Consider the following 23,057-nt stretch of genomic DNA (forward strand, 5'->3'; position numbering starts at 1 on the left):
CTCCATACACATACATGACCTTCTCCAGGACACAGGCTGAGTGGAACACCCTTGCTCCTGGAATAGTCCCCGAAATATTGGGTTTGAACCAGCTGATTCTGTCGACATCAAAGGCATAAAGTGCATTGCAGTAAGGCCTTCCACCCCAGATATAGACACTTTCTTCTACCAGCACAGCTGTGTGGCCATAGCGCCCGGAGGGAACCTCAATGGGACTTTGTCCTCTTCCATTTGTCACTAGGGGCAACTTGGGCAACTTCCTCCAACGCAAAGACAATGTGTTGAAGACCTGGACTTCAATCTGATCCCTGTTGTTCTGGTAGTAGTAGTATCCTCCAAATGAGTACAGCTTGTGGCCGACTACCACGGCAGCATGGAAGCAATCCTTATGTCCTCCATTCAGATGTATCGTCCAGTGAATCATTTCACGCACAAGCACTGAATCAGTTCAACTAATTTACAATGGAGGTCGTCAGAAGGTAGTGAAAATTGTTCCCAGAAGCTGCTGAATGGTGTTGTGTTTGAAAATACAATAACGGCAATTAAAAGGACAATTACATCTGATGTAATAATAACGCGTGATGACATCATTATATGACATACAGTAGCTAAAGACCTTATTCAATCTGAATGGCCATTTTAGCTAAATCTATAATCAGAATATTGTCAATACTCTTTGCTTTATCGATAAATGTGTGTAATCTCTGTGTTCATGTCAAGGTGTGGGTTTGTCCATATGTGTTGAAATATAAGGTCCATCATCCATGTATTTGCTAGAAAATCAGTGTTTATATCCATAATAATAGATTTTACCCTAAAAAAACACAGATTTAATTTCTTTGCTAAATAGTTACTATATCAATTTTAAATCATTGAATCGAATCATATCGTATCGCCACAAATGAATTATTTACTGAGAACCAATGTCAATCCAATGCTATGGCACCTGTCAATACTATCATTCCATCACTAACAATCTGTCAATTGCACAATAATCATGTGCTCTTCAAAAGAGACAGAATCATATTTTTTTTTCTTTCTTTAAAAAAATGATAATAATAATGTAAAAAGTTTTTTTTTTCTTTCTTTTTTTCAATTTCGGGGGCCCCCTGCAGTATCTCTGTGGACCCCCTGTTGAAGACCCCTGATTTAAAGATATGTGGAGAACCACTCCTCTATCCACAAGGCCACTGAGTGGACCACTGAACCACCAACGTGGGGCAACTTTTACAACACCTAACCCTGTCTGGTCTCATGTGGTGTGAGTCTTTTATCCATCACCTGAAAGACGTTAGGTTTGTGGGAGAGGACTAACAAATCAACTCCCCATTTAGCCTCAAATGGACACCATTCATCCCTATACCTGAGACACAAATCCTATACTTCCAGGGGCAGGAGTCCCCAGGACCAATGCAGTCTCAGGCTGCATTTGGTCCAGTCTCTCTTGCATATGACTTAAAAGACTATTAAAAATAGAGTTCTCAACAACCTGAGATGTGCCGTTAAGTCTGTCTTGAAAGGTTTGTGTGCGTGCGTATGTGCGTTCCATTGTTCACAGAACAAACAGCCTCTGAAAGTGTGTGCTCTACGCCACTGGAAAATGTGTCGCAGACACATTTTTATGGGACCCTTAATTATTTGTTTCCTACATTTCATTTCTAATTATTATTATTTTAAAACATTTTCAGAAAACATTGCCCAAAAAAGTTACATTTTCATGATTGAAAACAAAGAAACAACGATTTTTTAAGTAATTTCATGAAAAAGAAAAATAGAAGAAATTCAAATCCAAACTAGAAAATATATGTTTAAGAAGTGGTTAGCATTGCAAGCTTGTACATCTGCAGTTGTCACTAGTTTGGGTCCCAGGGCAAACGTCCAATCTCTCACTGGGTCACTGGCTAAAAATGTTAGGGAACCACCGCTCCACTCTACTGTACCTCCCACCAGAGTCCATCCCTCTCTACTTGGGTGTCTTCCTGGCTGGCTGTCAGCCAGGCTACCTGTCCTCTTTAACCCGTTGAGAACTGGAATTATTTTATACCTTAGCTTTTGAAATAGCAGATATACAAGCTCACAGCGCGAGTGCCGCGCTGCGAGCTTGTAGATCTGCAATTTGCACATTTTTGAATATATCTTTTTTTAAAGTGAACCTTTGTAACTCAAATATTTGAGTATATATCATAATATCATAATATTTTGAGATGGGGGCCAAATACATATAATTCTAGGGGTCCTTGACATGAAAAAGTTTGAGCACCACTGACCTAGAAACATGCGTTTTTTCAAAACCATAGAAGGACATTTATAATGTAGAATTGTGTCGAAATGTTCAGACTTCCACAAATGTTCGCGATTTTTTCAAAAATAGCAGATCTACAAGCTCGCAACGCGGCACTCGGTGCCGTGCTGTGAGTGATTTTTCAATAGATAAAGCATAAAGTAATGGTTAAAGTAATAATGCGTTAATTCCCGGTCTAAATAGCTTAACCCGGGCACTACAGCAACCAGCTGGTCCTGTTCCTGCCCCATACTGTTGGCTGTTTGTTCCCCTCTGTCATCCCTGCCTGCCTGACACTTTAGTGACTCCCTGACAGTCCACAGAGCCGTCCCCGTGCGCCTCCTCCGTTTGGGCTGCCTGTGCCTTTGCTGGATTTCATTATGTCCTCGCTGTTGGTGTGGAAACCTTGTATGTCCAACACCGATACTGTCCAGGAAAAGAACCGTTGTTCCAACAGGATCCAGTGCAGTTATTGGATCCGTTGAGCTTTGTCAAAGGACAACTTAGTTTTTTTTTTACAATAAGGGTTAATTGCGACCGCCTGGTCGCAAGTTACTATGAAAAGCTCCACCGGCTGTCTGTCCGTTGTCTGTCAGTCACGTCACACTTTTGGCCCTACTCTTATCTCCGGCACCGTTGCCCCTATCCATAGCAAACTTTGCACACACACTCCTTCGCTGGCAAGCCACAACCTCCAGCCCTGATTTCTCACATGGCCCTCTTCTAGCACCACCATGAGGCCGATTCTTGCAAGACACATTTTTGGACACTGCTCCTACAGATTTTGCCCAAAAATCACGCAAAGCGGTACACAGTATCTCTAAAGTCATGTCATCAACTTTGATCTGTCCCATTTCCCATATTCCCTGCTGATTGGCTACGATTGCCTTCTAATGTTTGTGTATGCGACCTGACAGTCGCTTACCTCCCGATTAGGGAGTCTTACTGGTATTTTAGATTGTAGTTAGAGAAAAGAAAAGATGAGTGTTGAAATGCTTTCATTTACTGCTTTCTATCGTTTTTGTGATTTTAACGATTTTGATTTCGGTGGATGGGCGCATGCGTGCAAGTGGCTTAACGGAGAAAAACATAAAATGTTGAAATATGGAAATACCAGGTTTCTTCCCGACACTGACCATGTTTCTCCTCCTTCACCTGGCTGCTCACCAGCTGTCCCCCGCCGGTCACAATGTGCAGGTAGCTGCCATAGAAACCAAGTGGACAATGTCATTTGCAGCTCTGGTTTATTGTTTGTTATCCATCTATCCTCCCTCTGCGCTCAACCTGTTGAGCCGGAATATCGCCCGCTGTTGCTAGGTTACTTTATTACCAGCGCTGTTTTCCACATTTCTTTCTCTGTGTGTCTGTGTGTGTGTGTGTGTGTGTGTGTGTGTGTGTGTGTGTGTGTGTGTGTGTGTGTGTGTGTGTGTGTGTGTGTGTGTGTGTGTGTGTGTGTGTGTGTGTGTGTGTGTGTGTGTGTGTGTGTGTGTGTGTGTGTGTGTGTGTGTGTGTGTGTGTGTGTGTGTGTGTGTGTGTGCAGTAGCTACCATCCAGCCTTCAACTCCTCAATTGTGCTGAGATTTTTCCAGAAGAGAGGTGTGCGTGCGTGCGTGCGTGCGTGTGTACGTGCGTGTGTGCACGCAGATACTTTACCACCCAGTCATCAACTCCTCAGTTGTGCTGACATTGTTGATACTGTATTATGTGCATGCAGGCGTGTGTGCGTGCGTGTGTGTGTGTTTTACCCATGTGCCACACGTTTCAGTACACGTGTAACTGTAAAGCAAGTCAGCCACAAGCCTTACCTGTCATGGCTGAAAAAAAAACTAAAAAAACAAAACACACAGACAGTGCTGACTTCCTCCCAATTAAATCCTGTCCAATATGACCATGCTGTGGCTAGAGTAACGCTTTTATGTGGCCACGCTTCTCCCGGAACCCGTGCTATTTGCATAGGTACTTATGCATGAAACACTTAACCCATTCAGAATGGGTACACATTTTTGTGTATCATTATTTTATACAAGCTCACAGCGCGGCACAGTGCTGCGCTGCGAGCTTGTAGATCTGCTATTTTTGAAAAATCGTGAAAATTTGAATTTTGTCCCGATTCTATGAGTGTCTTTTGAATCCTTCTAAGATTTTTTGAAAAACCAATGTTTCTATGTCAGCAATCTGGCTATAGCCATCGTCAAAGAAAAGGTCCTTTTCACTTAACTGGAGCTCAGTTAGTCTTTTCTTAAGAGACTACTATGTCAGTGGTTCTCAAACCTTTTCATGTGAAGGACCCCCAAAATGATATTTATTTGGCCACGGACCCCCATCTCAAAATATCTAGTTCCAGGGACCACCCAGAAGCAAAATTTGAGTTACAAACGGTCGCTTTGAAAATACATATATTCAAAAATATTTTTCAAAAATAGCAGATCTACAAGCTCGCAGCGCGGCACTCGGTACCGCGCTGTGAGCTTGTATATCTGCTATTTTTCACTGGTTAAAGCATTCAATAATTCTAGGCCTAAATGGCAGAGCGCAGGAAGTTGTCAGCACAGGAACTGTTCGTTCCATGGACAACAGACCAGGACGAAGACCATCTTTGGAACTGGAATGTTCCCTATTCAATGCCCGGCTCCTGCTGGCATCGCGTCAAAGTGTCCTTGAGCAAGACACTGAACCCCTAATTGCTCCCGATGAGCAAGCTGCCACCTTGCATGGTTGCCTCCGTGTTTGGTATGTGTGAATGTGTGTATGTGTATTTTGTACGCGAATGGTTGAATACTAGACACTGTAAACAAACAGAACCCCTGGCATGACAGCTGCAGTGTGTTATAATAAATACAATAAAACTATCCTCGAGGGCTAGGGTTAAGGTTACAGGCTTGGCAGCAAATAATCTGAGTTCCCAGAAGGCAGCAACCAGTTGTATATATTTTTAAAAATGTGAATATACAACCAAGCCAGCAGAATTAGCACATACTGGTATAATTAAGTACGGGCACGCTCTAGAATAATATCCCACAAGACTAGTAGTCATGACTTCAGTTTGCCCTGGAATTCTCTCTATTATAAATGGCTCCCTCACCACTTAATCTGTCTTGACCTCCTGTGCCCTCATCAAACCATTTCTTAAAAACGTATTAACATTTATTAACGTATTAGTGAAAGTTGTGTATGAACAGCTTTGTGACTACGTTCTCGCCATGGCACAGTGCACAAACTGCTCTATTGAAAGTCACTAATGATCTTCTCTCAGCAGCTGATGCAGGAAGGACATTGCTCCATTTTAATCCTTCAGATTTTGCCGTATTTCTGGTCATGATCAGATCAGGCCTATCAGGCTCTCCTCTTGAGTGGTTTTCTTTAGGGATGCACCGATACAGGTTTTTTCAATTTTGATCCGATATATATATTTGGATATTTCCCGATACTTTACCGACACCCGATACAGTAGGCTACTGTATATAGCAAGAATAAAATAACGCATTACCTTTCAATTAAAGCCATTTATTAATTGTAGGATAGGCTTGAATTCAAATTACAGAGTGCAGTCAGTGCAACTGAGTGAAAAATGCAATGGCAACACATGTCTCCTCTCAAGAGTGGAGTAGCGACGAAAAAGGTTAGCTGGATAAGAGTATAGTACTGTATATGCTAAAGCGTTTGGTTATGTGCTTACAATTGTGTGATTATATTGCATATTTATAAGCCAGAGACATTTTAATTTGTATCCGTGACTTGGATCGTGACGTCGTGTCCGATATCCGATATCCCAATATGACTTAAAGGGGAAGACCACCCATTTTCAATATTGAACTATGTCATTAATATACCTTAGAGGAGTTGTGTGGAAATAAAAAAAAAAGTTCCCCCCCTTCTGTGTTGCCTAGAACTGGATTGTAAAGTACAATGTGTGATGTCATCAAGTTGTAATTTGCAATACAAACCCAAAAATCAATCCTCCAGTTCTAGGCAACACAGAAGAGGGGGAACCTTTTTTTTATTTTCACACAACTCCTCTAAGGTATATTAATGACATAGTTCAATATTGAAAATGGGTGGTCTTCCCCTTTAAGACAGTTTTTTGTGCTTTTAGGCACTGGTGCATTACGGTGGTGCAAGGCTCTCTTCTCAGCCCCATTTTATTCTCTCTACATGCTTCCATAAGGCCACATTATCCATAAACACAAACAGTTTCCACTGTTCTGACGATGATAAACAACTAACCTGCCCATTACTTATCTGAATTATCTGAAGCATTTTTGATGATTTACACCAGGGGTCTTCAACATTTTCAGGCCAAGGACCCCTTAGCTGAGACTGGGAGAGAGATGAAGCAGGGACCCCCAGATTCCATATACAGTAGTTTCATCGTTTGACAACACAATCATCAGTGTATTTTGGATTCATGTCAATTTGTGTTATCAGATATGTAACCACTTGAACCATCAATACTTAATAAACTTGGCCTTTCACTCTGTACTTAGTGTGCTCTTTATCCCCTCTACACCAAAACTCTTTGCAGAAAATAGCCGATCTACAAGCTCACAGCGCCTCGCAGCGCGAGGCGTTGTGAGCTTGTAGATCTGCTATTTTTGGCTAACATTCTCAAAATATGGACGCTAGGGTTCAAGTGGTTAATATAAAAAAGGAGAAAAAAAGTTTCTATCACACAAAGATTTGAAGGACCCCCTGTAGTAACTCTGAGGACCCCCTATGGGTCCTGGACCCCCTGTTGAAGACCCCTGATTTACACTGTTGGATGGCTCAAAATGTTTTACCGCTAAATAATATCAAATTGGAAGTAATTATTTGATTTAACATAGTCTTGCTGAATTAGTGACTGTAAACCCTGCAGTCAGAGCAGTGATCAATCATTAAACACAGTTCAATAAGGTGGTCCAACCTTTTTAACAGCTTAGAAACATCTCTAAAATTAAGTGTTTTGTAACTCTTGGCTGAATCATGCTTTTATCAATCAGATCACTGGCATTCCACACATTTTGGCCTAAAAAACTAAAAGCTACCCCATCTCCAATTAGTTCCGAACACGGCAGCCAGACTGTTAAACCAAAACCAAAAGAGCACAGCCCATTACACCTAGCCTTCCTTCATTGATTACCTATTCGTTTTAGAATTGATTTCAAGAATGTATTGATTACTTAGACGACAGGGCTCGGTCAAGACCCTTCCTCCATCACAGACCTTTTAACCCCGTATAAGTTATGGTCGTTCATCCAAAGTCTAGACGGAAGACAAAAGGCCCTCAGACCTTTGTCCACTAGACCAGTGGTTCTCAACACTGAGAGCACTATAGGAATTACAAGTTAATTATTATTGTAAAATCAATGTACAAATGGAACCATTGTACACTCTCAGAGTTACATACCCATAACTAGAAAAATATTGTTCCTTCGAAACAATTGTGGGCTCGCTTCAAGCCGGAAAACAATGGCTATAAAAGTACAAAATGTCAAGATCGCAGGCAGTGCTCTCTTTGACGTTACTGACGTCAAAGATTGGTCCATTTTGTTCGAAAAATGTGTTGTGCAAAAGTTGACCCGCTGGTGGCGCTATAACAGGCCAATGTAAGAAGGGTGGTATCTGTTCCTTGACCTATTGGGAATGTGCTTGCAAGATTTCACACCCATTGCAGGCTGTGTTCATGATTTGAGGTGTTTTTGGCTTTGGCCACTTTATCGCTGCTTGCAGCTATATTCATTATTATTTTTTATTTTTTTGTGTGTGTGCACTTCATAGGCATATTAGATAAAGGTCCTTAGATTGTGTGTAGAATGTTTCATGCAAATTGCAAAAAAAAAAATCCTAATGGGTTTAAGCGTTTCACAAACTGCTCAAAATGATATAGCGCCCCCCTTTGGCCAATTGGGGTAAGATTGGTTTTAGTGATATTTGGACTAACACTCTACATCTTTGCCAAATGCCATGAACATGTTACTTTGCATGTATGATTTAGAGGCAGAAGAATAATTTGCATAAAACTGCAATATTCATTGAATTTATTTAAAAAAGCATGTTTCAATTTTAAAGAAATCCGATCTGACAGATCTTTAGATATCGGTCCAAAGTTCACGTAAAAAAGATTTTTGTGCACGTGGAGCGAAAATTCCAGAATAAAAGCGGGTTTACGCGTTTTACAAACTGCTCAAAATGGCGGAAAATCGAAGGGCGGAGCTTACTTAACAACGACACAGATGTCTTCCGCTCGAGTCAAAGCACGCGTATAACAAGTTGCATGTCTTCAAACGAAACGAGTCATGACTTATGCCCGTTTGAAGTTTGAATTTTCAAACGCTTCGTATAGCGCCCCCCTTTGGCCGATTGGAATAAAATTGGTTTCAGTGATACTTTGACTAACCCTCCACATCTTTGCCAAATGCCATGAACGTGTACCTTTGCATGTATGATTTAGAGGCCGAAGAATAATTTGCATAAAACCGCAATATTGATTAAATTATTAAAAAATTATATTTCACTTTAAAAAAAATCTGGTTGATCAATCTGACCGTATTGGTCCAAAGTTCATGTGAAAAAAGTTTTGTGCACTTGACGCGAAAATCCCAGGAGGAGATAGATTTTTACTGTTTTTCATATAATTCCGAATTGTGGGAGACCTAAAGGTCAGAGGTCAAAAGTTAGAGGGAAAAAGTTGTTCGGCATGAGGAGACGCATAAGTGTATACAGGTTTCATGGCTGTATGTATAACACAGCATGAGCTATACCTGTTCAAAGATCGCACTTTCGAAGGCTTCCTACAGCGCCACCATTTGGCCGATTGCTATAAAAAATAATAGCACACTTCGCCACTGTAAACTGAACACATTGATGTTTTTATTTTCATTTTCTCACTAAGTATGTAGGAGTAGAAAGGAACCGAAGATCCCGTCTACTGATTGCCTGATAGATAAATAAATAATGACAATATCTAAAGTGTGCTCGCCTTATAGGCGAGCCCACAATTATGGGTATGTAACTCTGAGAGTGGGTCCATTTGGTTCCTAACTATCATGTAGCTGGGGACCCCCTGGAACTCCCTTCAGGACCCCTGGGGGTCCCAGGACCCCACTTTGAGAACCAATGGGCTACACCACGGCCTCTGTGCTCGTCCGTGCGATCAAATAGACAGCGACAAATGCATAAAAGATTGATGACAAATGGCGAGCTGAGTGAGCAGGTGATGAGTCGCGTGTCTGTAGTGCTCGGTCCCCAGGGTGTGATGGCTCTGAGTCTGAGGCAGCAGTCAGTGTTATATATCTGTTGTTAATTCAGCCCCCTGGGTCTGCAAGTTAACCTTACTTAACCTTAGCAGTGATGGTAAACTACCATCACCGTAATGGGCCATTAGAGGGTTGCATTAGCAGCAAGACTCATACATATGTTATGATGCTGAACCACCACATCCATACCTCCCTCTCTCTCTCTTTGCCCAGTTATGGGTCCATACTCAGAGATGACCCCTTCAGCCATATACATACTGTAGTTTGTAGTAAGATGAATGGGAACAAAATAGACGATCTACAATGCATCGCGTGTGTTGTGAGCTTGTAGGCTATTTTGACTAGTTTGGAAAACAGCATATTTTGTATATATATATATATATATTCTAACAAACACATTTCCAAACTCCGCCAGGTCAGGTATGTTATCGTGGCCTCCTGGTGGCGCTATAATAGGCCAATGTGAAAAGGGTGCCATGTCTTCTTCTGCCTGTAACAGCAATCGGACACTGCATTCATGTTTTGCAAAAATCTGTCTCATGGTGATGCTAGAACAGGCCCATGTGATTTTTTTTATTATTTTTTTTCACAATAAAAACGTATTATACAAAATTCCTCTACTCTTAGTGCTCGTCAGGGTGCGGGGGTAGCATACACTACCTGTCTTTGGGCATTGCACATAGGAGTAAGCGACTCGTTATTGAGCTGAATTATTGTTATATAGTCCTGGAAATGGTGTTAAATATTCTGGAAAAGTTTTGGAAAAGGTTTGGAAATTAATTGGTAAAGATGTGTGGGAACCCTGTAGTGTCTACCTTTCCCAAAAGGAAAGGTAGACTATATTGCTAGACTGTGTTGTTTCATTCAGTCTAGCCAGAAGCAGCAAATTAATGACCAGAGGAGTGGTATCAAAAGGAGAAGCATTGATCCCCCCCCCCCCCCCCCCCCCCAGGAAATTGAACCATGCTCATACATAAAAATGAAGAGATTGGCTCACAGACAACTGACTGCCAGTGCCCTTGTAAGGCCTCTGGCCATGAATTGCATCCCGCCATGCCAGATAGCTGTGCCAAAGCCTTATTTAGCCTGCAGACACGGAACACACACACACACACACACACACACACACACACACACACACACACACACACACACACACACACACACACACACACACACAGATCCTGACATCCACAATGGAGCAGTGGTGTTTGGAACCTTTTTTTTTTTTAAAACACCTTCTAAATCCTGATCTAAGTTTTCTGAAAAACAAAATATTTATTCAAAATTAAAAATAAATAAATGTTGCTATATACTGTACATACAGTAGCAGCAAGAACCCCAAAACAGGTTCCCGTCTTGAAAGGTATTTAAAATGGGGTTCCTGTCCTAAATGGGTTTAATAATAGGGAATTAAACGGTACCCCATTTACTGCAGCAGGGGACCCATGGAAACCCCTCAGGGACCTCTAGGGATCCCTGGAGCAAGTAGGTCGGGAGTGGCTTATTGTCGGTATCAGCCGGTAACACGCGGGAGTCTGTCCCCGTTACAATGCGCTAGACCCCTGGGAGATGGACTGCTGAGGTGGAGCGCCACACCTACCATTAGCTCCCAGTACTTGCCGCACGACTTGCCAAGCCGTGCTACTCATATGCTGAGTTGGCGGTGCCCGGAATCGAACCCATGACCTTGCGGTACAAAGGCGAGAGCTCTACCGACTGACTGGCCTACAGCAATTGAAGACTATAATAACCCCCTTTCCTCTGCAACTTGAACTAAACTTGAGTTCAGGGAACCTATGGTTCTGGTTTTGTTTCCATTGCACACGGCCCGGTTTCACACGAGGTTCCTGGAACCATTTTCCGGTCCTGCTCCCGAGGTAGAACTAGACTTGAGTTCTGGGAACCTATGGGCGGGGCCAGCAGCGCTGCTGCTCTTTTTTGGGACCTTCCCAATTAGTTCTGGTTATATGGAAACGTAAGCAGAACTTGGTCCCGGAACTTCACAGGTTCTTGAAAGTTCTTGGTTCTGGAAAGTTCTGGTTCTAGTTCTGGGTCGGCCCTACAGTGGAAATGTGGCTAGTGTGTGGGTGTGTCGCCCCCCCCCCCCCCCCCCCCCCCCCACTTGCTTGACTATGTGTACTACTAGACATTTCCCTTGCTAAAGAGGATAATATCCTTTATATGGACTATGACGTTATGAAATTGTATCACTTTAGAATGGAGGAAAATGCCCTCACAAAATTAACTATAGTACAAAACAAATGATGCAACTTGTTGCAAAGTGTTGACTGAGTGATTGAATGGATGCTTTCACGGACTGGATGTGTTTGCATTTCTACTGTAGGTGTGTTGAGAGACGGAGCGGTCATGGTAGGTTTTCATGTGACATGACAGGAAAAGGCCCTCAAACTCGACCCGGCTGTCCGGGCATCCACCTGGAGGTCACCGTGTCTGTCCACATTCTGAATAATAAGAGCACAGTGGCCCTGTCCTTAATAATTAACAATATGGAGGCAGCCCGCTGTAGAGAGCCGTGTAGTTCGAAGCAGCTGCCCATGTCCACCTCCACGAATTCGTCCGGGGGACATGGCTCGCCTTGCCTCTGCTCGGCCACTCTTGTCTTGCGAGAGAAATGACACGATGGGGAACCAGGCGTGTTCTCACACCGTCCATCTCTGACCCTGCCTCTTATATTAGGCAGGCGGCAGAGGAATTGATCCACCCTAATTCCTCCCTCTCTTATTATTAGCCACCAGCGGTACACACCGTAATAACTCAGGACAGCGGCTGCTGAGCCATACTGAAGGTGGTGTTTCGAAGGTGGTGTTTTCGTTATGGTGCTTATTTAATCACTTGAAACCTGGCATCCCTATTTTGGGCATGTCGTTATAGGACAACTTTTTTTTCTTTTATTATTATTTATTTATTTTTAGATTAAAAGAAAAAGAAGAATTGGGGCTTTTTATGCCTTTATTGAAAGGTATCCAGTAGGTTGACAGAAGGGGGAGAGAAATGCCTTGCTTAGGCTATTGGACAACATTTTCAAAGGTTTTAAAATCATTTCCAAAATAGCAGATCGACAGTGCGGTGCAGTGTAACACGTTGTGAGCTTGTCGATGTTTGAACATGGTTTAATAGGGCTTAAGTGGATACATAAAAGGTTACTTGTGTATATATCTATTTTTTATTTGTTCTAGCCTATAAGTTAAACATTAATCGAATCAACGTCCTTTTGCAATTTTGTCAAAATATTGGTCGAAACATGGTGGTCTAGTTCTCTTCAAAATCGACATCGGCATCGGACCCAAAAGTCTTGCTTTAGAGCTAGAGCTGGCTTGGAGAGACAGAGATGGAGAGAGCTGGTGGGAAGATTAACGGATGGCAAGGAGTCTTTACAAATGAAAGGGCCAAGGTGAAGCCTGGGTTATGAATAATGCACAAGGAGATTTGACAAGCCTCGGCCGCAAGGTCTGCCCCTGCTCCTCTGGCAGACAGCCCAACACAGGGGCGCGGGAAGGGGCTAAAGGGTGAAGCTCTCCTTATACAATCAGTCAGACCAGGAGGAGACGGCACTAAATTACTTTCCACCTCTCTCTTACATCTCTTAAGTGGCCTCTGCTGAAGAGAAGGGACCTGTTTAAACACAGAGTGCCACTAAAGATCAGGAATGATTGTCAGGCTCTTGCCCCCATTGCTGTTTCACCTGCTAAAGATTTCTTTGGGGGCTTTTATGTCTTTATTGGATAGGACAGTAGACTGACAGGAAATGGGGAGAGACATGGGGAGAGACATGGGGAGCGACGCGCGGCAAAGGTTGTCCGGATCGGGGATCGAACCGGCACCGCCGCCAGGCATCCATGCCTATGTGGCAATACCTAAGTGGTATGCGCCTGGACCAGTAGGCCAGCAGGCACCTCAGTGTGTTTTCCTTTCAAACGGCAAAGTTCTTCACAGTGCACAGTTTTAGAATAACCTCAGGAACGGACTGAAGTGGACCTAATGACAAATTATTGTTATGCGTTTATGGGCAGTGCTGGAGTGCTGTTGTAGTATAATGATTGTCGTACCTTATAAGATTATGGCTCTGATTAACCTATTTTCTTATCGATGAGCTATTTCAGTCAGACATATGTCATCTGACTGAATAGGACAGAAATGGCTGATAAAAAAAAATCTTTGAAAATGTTTTCTTTTGCCTCAAATCTTTGAGGTTTCCCACATTTACATTTATGTTAACTCATTCTGTGCCTATCCCGAACATGTTCGGCTTTATTTCAATCCAATACAATTTTTTTTGTATTAATTGACTTACCCTGAGCTGCTTGTAGAGTCGTGGGTGGTCCTGGCTCGTCCTACGCTAGCCAGCTAGCCATTTTACATGGTCCGACGATATATTCCATTAAAAATGGTTTAAAATACATTTTTGAGCCCCCCAATGTTCACCAAATGTTCAGCGCCGCTTCCGGAACGACGTCCAGTGTGCCTATCCCGAACATGTTCGGCTTTTTTAATGAAATGAATAAAATGATCCGAGGCCTTCTGAAGCCTGAGCCTATATTTAAAATCCAGTGTTCCAAATCCGGGGGCCACATCTTTGGAGGCCCATATCTCTGGATTGTGTTTTTAGGGATGTGGCGCGAGGTTTATTTACGGCGAAATCGCCTACAAATGAAAAAAAAAAATGCTAATAGCTATTCTGTAGCCATTTTCATCCGGGACCTTTCCATGACGTGCACGAACGTGAGCACGCGCGTCACTGCAACGTGAGTCCCCGGATGCTAATGCGCTCGCCTATGGGACAAACCCTGGCATTCTTTGGTGCCCTCTAGGGGCTGGCACTGGAAGCGTTAAGAGTTATATTCAGGATAAAAACTAAATTCTTTTAATAATTTAATACATTTGGAGATAATAAAAAGTGAGTTGCCAGCCCCCCCCCCCCCCCCCCCCCATCTGTTCCTAAGAGTTCAAAACAATACACAGAGTTGAACAAATTAAAGGGGACAGTGTTCAGTGGAAATAATAGCATTCTGAAGTGCTTTGAGATCATTCATTGTCTTGAATCTTCCTGTGGTAGTGAGAGTGTCTGAAGAGAATTCCAATTGTTTTTATCATGCTCTGGGAACAAACCAGCTTCGTCATGTAGAATGCAATGGCCAGTGTCCCAGGGATCTCCGGTAATGAATCTGAAGGAGAACGATAAACTGAGTCGAGGGGTTTGAGAGTGGAAGCAGTATGTCTGTGTCTGTAGATTATATCAGCAATAGTCGAGGACTGATAGAAAGGCCGTCTCATATATTTACTCTTCCTATAATTCAAAGAGAAACAGGGTCAGTTCTCTGTTCACTGAGTTTTTTCTGCGGTTTGTTGATAACATTTTCATTATGATGTGTAAGATTTATCAAGCCAAATACCTAAACATCTGTGAGTCTTAATATTGAATTGCTCTTGCTGTAGAAAAAAAGCATGAACATTGTTTTGCTTGCGTAGAATATTAATTTACAACTGACATCTTGAAAAGGAGTAAAATATGTTTGTTAAAAAACATTTTAGGCCCAGAACTGATCCTTGTGGAACACTTGTATTACTGTTAAAAAAAATTAAAGGATATTTCCAACTTTCAATGGCTGAAATCCTTAGTTAGGTGATAGGCAGTAGGCTGAAAGGGCTTAGTTGAACTGTGATAAAAGTATCTGACCCAGCCGTTGAAAACTCTGAATGCTTTGGAACGTGGGTATAAAATCTTAGCATAAGCCTCCTCACCGCAATACTATATGAGCCCGGGGAGGAGGACTCAGGTGGGTCCATTATAGGCCAGAAGGTAAAAGCCTACAGGCAGGGACGTGCAGAGAAATGTTAGAGAGGTAGGGGCTGACATTTCTACAAGGGCTTTGGGGAGAAAATATTGAAAATAGCAGACCTCCAAGCATACAACGCGTCGCAGTGCGACACGTTTTGAGCTTGGAGGTTGGCTATGTTCAGTGCTTGATACATACCACAGTGATCTAAGCATAATCAAGTCAATACAATACAGGAGATTTCTACACAGAGAGGGCTATACCTTCAACATAAGGTGCTGCATTCAAGTTCGGGAGGGTTTGGACGAGACAATTCTCTTGAATGCTGCCTTCAGGTTACAGGTATGGCATGGAAAGAGGGCATTTGCATTTCTTTCACCATAGTAAAAATTGCATTCATGGTCTGGAGAGGGCACTTTTTACTGAGGGATAAAAGGGCAGGGGCTCAAGCCCCCTTAGATGTCTATGTGTGCACGTGCCTGCCTTCAGGAATGCAAAGTCAGTTCATTGTTCGTTGATATAAAAACGGTACAAGCCTTCCTGGGATCTAGTTTAAAAAGCTGAGTCATATTTAAAAAGGCAGCAAAATTGTTTGTGCAGTAAAATGTCAACTGAATTATTTATTGGTTATTTCTAAACACGCACACAAAGAATAAAAAGAATGGACCTTTTTGCTCGACACGACATTACGTGCCAGCCCCCATTTGCCCACAGCGTTATAATATTAATAACATGTATTTATAGAGGTAGTCCTATTCGCTTTTATAAATCCATACATACATTTAAATTTAGATTAATCTTCAGTCCCCCCATAAATGAAATCTCTTGCTTGGCTTGGCGTTATGGGAAAGTGCTGACAGGCCAAAAGGACATGGCTGCAACACTAAGCATGTTGCAGTGGGGGAAAAAAATAAAAATAAATGCAAACGTTTTCACTCTGTGTTCGTGCGTTTCCTCACCTAGGTCATTGAGGCAAGCAGTCTGAAAAGCTGTGAGAAGACTTGTGCCAGTATATGGGAGCACACACACGTGACATCCAGTATGCATGCATGAGTGCCTGCACATTCGGTCACGCTTTGTGTTTGTGCTTTGTACATGTAAAGCAGACTCGGTTCCTTCTTCCGTCAGCAACTACAATTTACAATTTAAGCATATATTATCAGACGCTCTTATCCTGCGCAATTTACAAAAGTGCAAGATGAGAATGGAATGGCTTGAACCCTCATCACAAAACGACAGGGTGTATGGTCAAAGAAATGGAGTGGAAAGAAAGTGCTACAAAGTAGCCAGGATATCGGGTAAACATCAAACCTAGCGTCTGTCTAAGCAGCGTGTTATCTAAATAACATTCTTAGTATTCATGGGAAAGCAATCGGTCCAAAGCTATCTAAATAACATCTCTTTGTGCTTCCCCTGCAAACCGTTTACGCGAGGAGATCAGCGGGAGTGGAACGGTGTTTAGAAGCTGTCTAAAACTTCCCCCATAGGTGTCACTCAGTCGATCTGAGGCATTTTGACGACAGAGTTTAAAGAGAATACACCAGTGTGTGTTTTAGTTTGAAGGCAAACAGTCACTCAAAACTTTATTCATATAGCACTTTTCACACAGTCGGATGCAACACAAAGTACTTGACATATTAGAACAGTGGTCTTCAACAGGGGGTCTGGGACCCCTAGGGGGTCCTCAGAGTTACTGCAGGGGGTCCTCCAAATCGTTGTGTGATAGAAACATTTTTCTCCTTTTTTATATTAACCACTTGAACCCTAGCATCCATATTCTGAGAACTTTAGCCAAAAATAGCAGATCTACAAGCTGGCGTTGTGAGCTTGTAGATCGGCTATTTTTGGCAAAGAGGTTGGTGTCGAGGGGAAAAGGAGCAGACTAAGTACAGACTGAAAGGTCAAGTTTATTACTTATTGACGGTTCAAGTGGTTAAATATATGAAAACACAAATTGACATGAATCCAAAATACACTGATGATTGTACTGTCAAACGATGAAACTAGGCCTATATGGAATCTATGAAAAGATTGTGGGGGTCCCTGCTTCATCTCTCTCTCCACTAAAGGGTCCTTGGCCTGAAAACGTTGAAGTATTAAGTAATACCTTACCCGTTCGAAGATATGAGCTCCGAAATTATTTGCAGTGTGTGGGTTATGGGTTATGGGTTGTGCACTGTGCACACAGTATATGAGGGATGGAAAGTAACTTTAACTGGTGCTTGCATGATAATATGTATAGGAGCACCAATGTAAGAAATACCCGTTTGGTTTAATGGCTATAGAGATACTGTGTACCGTTCTGTGTGATTTTTGGACAAAACCTGTAGGAGTACTGTGCAAAAATGTGTTTTACTCAAACCCGCATCTTGGTGGCGCTGTAACAGGGCCAGACACACAGACACCAAAGGTGTGTCTCATGCTAGATGTAGAATAGATATGCCTCATGCTAGATGCAGAATTAGATATGCCTCATTGCTAGATGCAGAATAGATACACCAGACATTCGGAAAATTATGTGTTTGATGTAATAGAACATAAAATAATCAAACGATTCAAGAACCGTGAAATGAAAAACAAGGCCAATGAGGAAACACCGGAGACAGCAGAGAGACCGATACATACTGTAGCACAATGTACACAACAACAAACGACACAGCCAAAGGCAAACACAATACTATCAAATACCTTTTGATGAATAGATTGCAGTCAGGTACTAAGGGATAAACAAATGGAATAAAATACAGATTATGAAGAAAGAAATCATGGAAATGATGTGGCTTCTTGTACATGAAAAAGAAAATATAGAAATGATGTGGCTTCATGTGTACATCACTAGTCTATGACGTACCTTTTTTTGGTGAGGTCTCAGCTCAACCTCAGCCCCTGAAATCAAAGTTAAATATTTCAAACAATATAAAATGTATGTTGGGGGATGTATGGGGCAGGTACTAAGTTAGCCTACAGGCAGCGTGCACAATTACATTTGGTGCTGACCAGTGCAGCTGTCTGTGCACTCTGGACAAACTAATTGAACACACACACACAGACTGCTAGCCTATGCTAAGTTATAAACATAGCACATATAAAAGAAAGACTTTGATTTTAAAACTGGGACACAGTGTACACTACACTAATGAGAGGAAGTAAAAGTAATGCAAGTGAAAGGAACAACTATAAAAGTTGTGGTTTGGGCCGTGGGACTAGGTGTAATTCCCCATCTCCACAATTCACTGTCATTGCTTCTTCCTCCTCTCATTAGTTTAGTACACAGTACACACACACACACACACACACACACACACACACACACACACACACACACACACACACACAGTGTGTCTTCCCTGTACCAGGAAGGCGACACAAAGTACAGTACATGCCTAAAGTGTTATGTATTCTCCTGCCACCAATCGTTATGGGTACCTTTTTAGAATGACTTCTAAAGCAATAGGTTTATTAGTCCACTTCTTACTTACTTAAAGGAGTAGTTCACCCCCAAAATGACTTTTTTTCTATTGATTAGTCACGCCATGGAGAGTAGAGTTCAATAATATTTTTTGGTTTTTGTCACATTCCTAAGACAAAAATTTGATTTGAGTAAATTTACCCCCATTGATTCCGGATGGTGACCCGTTTCGAAACGGGTCACCATCCGGAACGAATGGGGGTAAATTTATTGTTATCACATTTTTGTCTTAGGAATGTGACAAAAACCAAAAAATATTATTGAACTCTACTCTCCATGGCGTGACTAGTCAATAGAAAAAAAGTCATTTTGGGGGTGAACTACTCCTTTAAGCCCTATTTTATACTTAGATTTATTTGTATTTATTTCAAAAATATTGAAGATAGCCATTAGCCAATCGACATGCTCACAACACATTGCATCGCAATGCTTTTTTTGAAAATTTTTGGCTATATTGATTTGCCCAAAATAGACGGTGGTTGAGACCAGAGGTTGAAAGCATGAATAAATCCTTAATTTAACCAATCTGTATGGTAAATTATGTTAACTATGGGACCTCTGCTCCCCGTCGGAGCCATATCAGCCTGTCGGGATTTGTAATGACCGCTGAGCAATACGTTATCCCGCTTATTACACGGCTACGTAATAAATACATTAATAATTTGACTAAAAACTAAAAAACAAAACAAAGTATGTCCTTGCTTACAGCAGTGAAAGTATTCCACACGTGCTAGTTTGGACATGGCAATCACCTCTATCTGTTGGAAGAGAATATAAAGCTTTACACACTACAGCTTTAACTTATTGTTTAGCTATTAGTTCTTGTATGGTTATGATTCTACTCCAACTCTTTCCCCTGATTTTGCTATACCCACTGTGGTGCTGCATGCGCTGCCTGGCTGGCGGCACCATAAATATGAGTTTTACGAGGAGCTGGCATAAAAGAGACGATAGTCTGCTCTGCTCCTGCACCCAGGGGAATTTTCATTATTTCAATTTCAGATATGTCTGTTATTGTGCAGTTTAGTGTAGTCAATCATTGTACCACACACACGTGCCTCCCTGCCAGGTCTGTTATGTTTCCTTTGTCTCTGCCCGCAGCCAGTATGACTCACTACACAGAGTAGGTATTATAACTGTATCAATCTCTCTCTGTCTCCCCCCCTCTCTGTCCCTCTCTTTCCCTCTCCCTCCCTCCCTCTCAATTCAATTTCAATTCAAAGGGCTTTATTGGCATGAGAAAACATACGTTTACATTGCCAAAGCAGAATTGTACACAATACAATACAATCAGAACAAAATATGTACAGGTGAAAACAGTTTTCATGCATCACAGTAACATGCAGGCAGAGCAGGGATATATACAATGTTTTTTAAGGTGGTTGGGTTCCATTTATTTGATTGCGACCGTTAGGGAGCAGTTTACTATGAAAACCTCCACCGGCCGTCCGTCCGTCCGTCCGTCCGTCCGTCCGTCCGTCCGTCACACGTCACACCTTTGTTTGTGTACGGTGTGATGTCATATATCTTCAGTATGACATCACACGACATGTGTACACAAACCTTTGTGTACGTTGCTGTGGCAACAGTCTGTTGTTGCTGGTCTGTTAGTGTACGTTAGCAACCACCTTAGCAACCATGGTTTTACCCTAGCAACCAACTGTTTACCCTAGCAACCAACTGTTTACCATAGCAACCATGTTTTTTTACCCTAGCAACCAACTGTTTACCATAGCAACCAGATACGCAGAGCAGGGATCTCCATATATGGGCATAAACAGGTGACATCACACTGATGTCAGATACTCAGAGCAGGGATTTCTCCATAATATATGGGCATAAAAGGGATTCTGTTAGGGATCTCCATATATGGGCATAAAAGGGATTCTGTTAGGGATCTCCATATATGGGCATACAAGGGATTCTGTTAGGGATCTCCATATATGGGCATAAAAGGGATTCTGTTAGGGATCTCCATATATGGGCATAAAAGGGATTCTGTTAGGGATCTCCATATATGGGCATAAAAGGGATTCTGTTAGGGATCTCCATATATGGGCATAAAAGGGATTCTGTTAGGGATCTCCATATATGGGCATAAAAGGGATTCTGTTAGCTGTTAGCGATCTCCATATATGGGCATAAAAGGGATGCTGTTAGGGATCTCCATATATGGGCATAAAAGGGATTCTGTTAAGGATCTCCAAATATGGGCATGAAAGGGATTCTGTTAGGGATCTCCATATATGGGCATAAAAGGGATTGTATCCCAGATGATGCCCTGTTAGGAGATCCACACTAACAGAATCCATATATGGTCCTACCGACAGCTGCTATAAGCCAACCCTGGCGATAAGGTCTGAGTCGAAGAAATGCTTCTTTCCTGGCAAGAATTGCCCCTTTATACTGTAGGGCTCGTTTGTGTATTGTATGACATCACGCCACATCATCGGCTGAGGACTGTGTGTTGTCATCATATCTCCATATATGGAGACATAAGTTGCTCATGCCCAAATATGGGCTGGTGAGGTCAGACTTAGTGTGATGCGTAGGTTATCTCCATATATGGAGATTCAACTTCAATGAGTAACCATGGCAAACTGTCAACTGCCCGTATGTCTTGATAATTGGTAAAACAAACTTTTGGCCTATTTGTGGAGATAAGCGACCAACGGTCGCTTATCTCCCGATTAGGGAGTCTTACTGGTATCCTTCTCTTATCACAGCAGCTCACGAATCTTGCTGCTGTGTTTGCACATTGTTTTACTTCACCCAGCAGGTATGGGAGTTTTTCATCATTGGTCATATTTTCAAACTCTACTTGGGTGGTTATGATCTGTGGAAAGTATGTGTCTCTGATGTCTTGGTACAGCGGACAGGTGGTTAGAAAGTGTAGCTCAGTTACCACTTCATTTTGTGTGCAGTGGGTGCAAAGTCTGTTTTCTCTAGGGAGCCAGGTATGCCTGTGACGTCCTTTCTCGATTGCAAGACTGCTCACTGACTCTCTCTGTCTCTCTCTCTTTCTCCCTCCCTCCCTCCCTCCCTCAGCATTAAGATGGTGTTCATGTGGACCAGTGGGGACACCTTCAAGACGGGGTACTTCCTGCTCACGCAGGCTCCCGTGCAGTTCTGGACGTGTGGGCTGCTCCAGGTGTGCGTGGACTTTGCCATCCTGTTTCAGGTGTACTACTACAGCCGCTACCCGCAGAAACCCGTGTCCCACACCGTCTCGCACACCACCAGCGCCAAGGCCCTCTGAAAGCACCCACCCACCTCCCCCTGGCTCTGGCAAGAGAACGCCACCGTGCTGGTTAAAGTCATACTGTGCAACTTTATCATTTTTACATAATATTCAACTGGGATATTTTCCACAGCAACCAACAAACAAACAAACAGTTGTCACTAAGCAGCATGGAGCATTGGCTTTGGAGTGGTGCTCCATGTGGTTTTGTTCTGAAAAAACGCAGTTCGAACAGGCCGTAAAACGCAGTTCGAACAGGCCGTAGACGGATGTTGTAAAGACAACGGAGCTACCAGAAGTATCTGCAAAAACACGACCAAAACGACAGGTTACACAGTATGACTTAAACTCTTGCATAGGCTCCGTTACAGCCAATCAGTGGCTTACCGAGACACGGTGACATGCGCCTCAGACCCTCCGTCGATGGAATTGTTTTCATAAGATGTTTGGGTCTTTTACCGTGTGAGACTAAATCTTACACATAACACGGCACGCAATGCACAGAGGGGCTTCGAGTGGTGGTGGTGTGATTATGCCACACGTGACGTTGCCAAGACAAGTACAGACAAGCACCCCGTCTCTATGTACACACAGATAAAATCCACACTCATAAATAAGGCATGCACGTGCGCACACACACACACACACACACACACACACACTTGGTAGTGTTTGACTGTTTGTGCTGCCACACAGGATTGATGAAGGACACTTGTATACATTCAAATGAATGGGACCTTTAGCTTATTTATTACTCAGTCGACGAGTCTGTGTATGCGTCAGTGTGCTTGTGTGACTGGTGAAGAAGTAGACGTCCTGGAATATATACCTGTGCATGTATACGGAATATTATGCACATAAAATGAATATATTTTGCAGCTGTACGCACTGAGAACCTGTGCAGACACTCCAGGAGATGCGGACAAGCTTGCGTTTCCTTTTACCCTGAAGAATGTTGCATGAAAAACCTCTGCCTTAACAGATTTTTCAAACATAACTCTTGGCTGGCAACTCCACCAGCAATATAATAAAA

General features: G+C 42.5%; 1 protein-coding gene across 1 annotated transcript in view; it reads left to right on the plus strand.

The window, feature by feature from the left end:
* slc66a2 (solute carrier family 66 member 2) overlaps window positions 1–22,042 on the plus strand; it is a gene marked incomplete at both ends in the record, with an annotated part of 60,221 nt that extends 38,179 nt beyond the window's left edge. The window contains one exon of the mRNA XM_080734439.1: window positions 21,832–22,042. Within this exon, the coding sequence (XP_080590565.1) occupies window positions 21,832–22,042 (211 nt within the window). The remainder of the gene's footprint in view (window positions 1–21,831) is intronic.
* Between the last annotated feature and the right edge of the window lie 1,015 nt (window positions 22,043–23,057).

Source organism: Nannobrachium achirus (assembly GCF_963921795.1).
Source record: "Nannobrachium achirus genome assembly, chromosome: 10".
NCBI lineage: Eukaryota > Metazoa > Chordata > Actinopteri > Myctophiformes > Myctophidae > Nannobrachium > Nannobrachium achirus.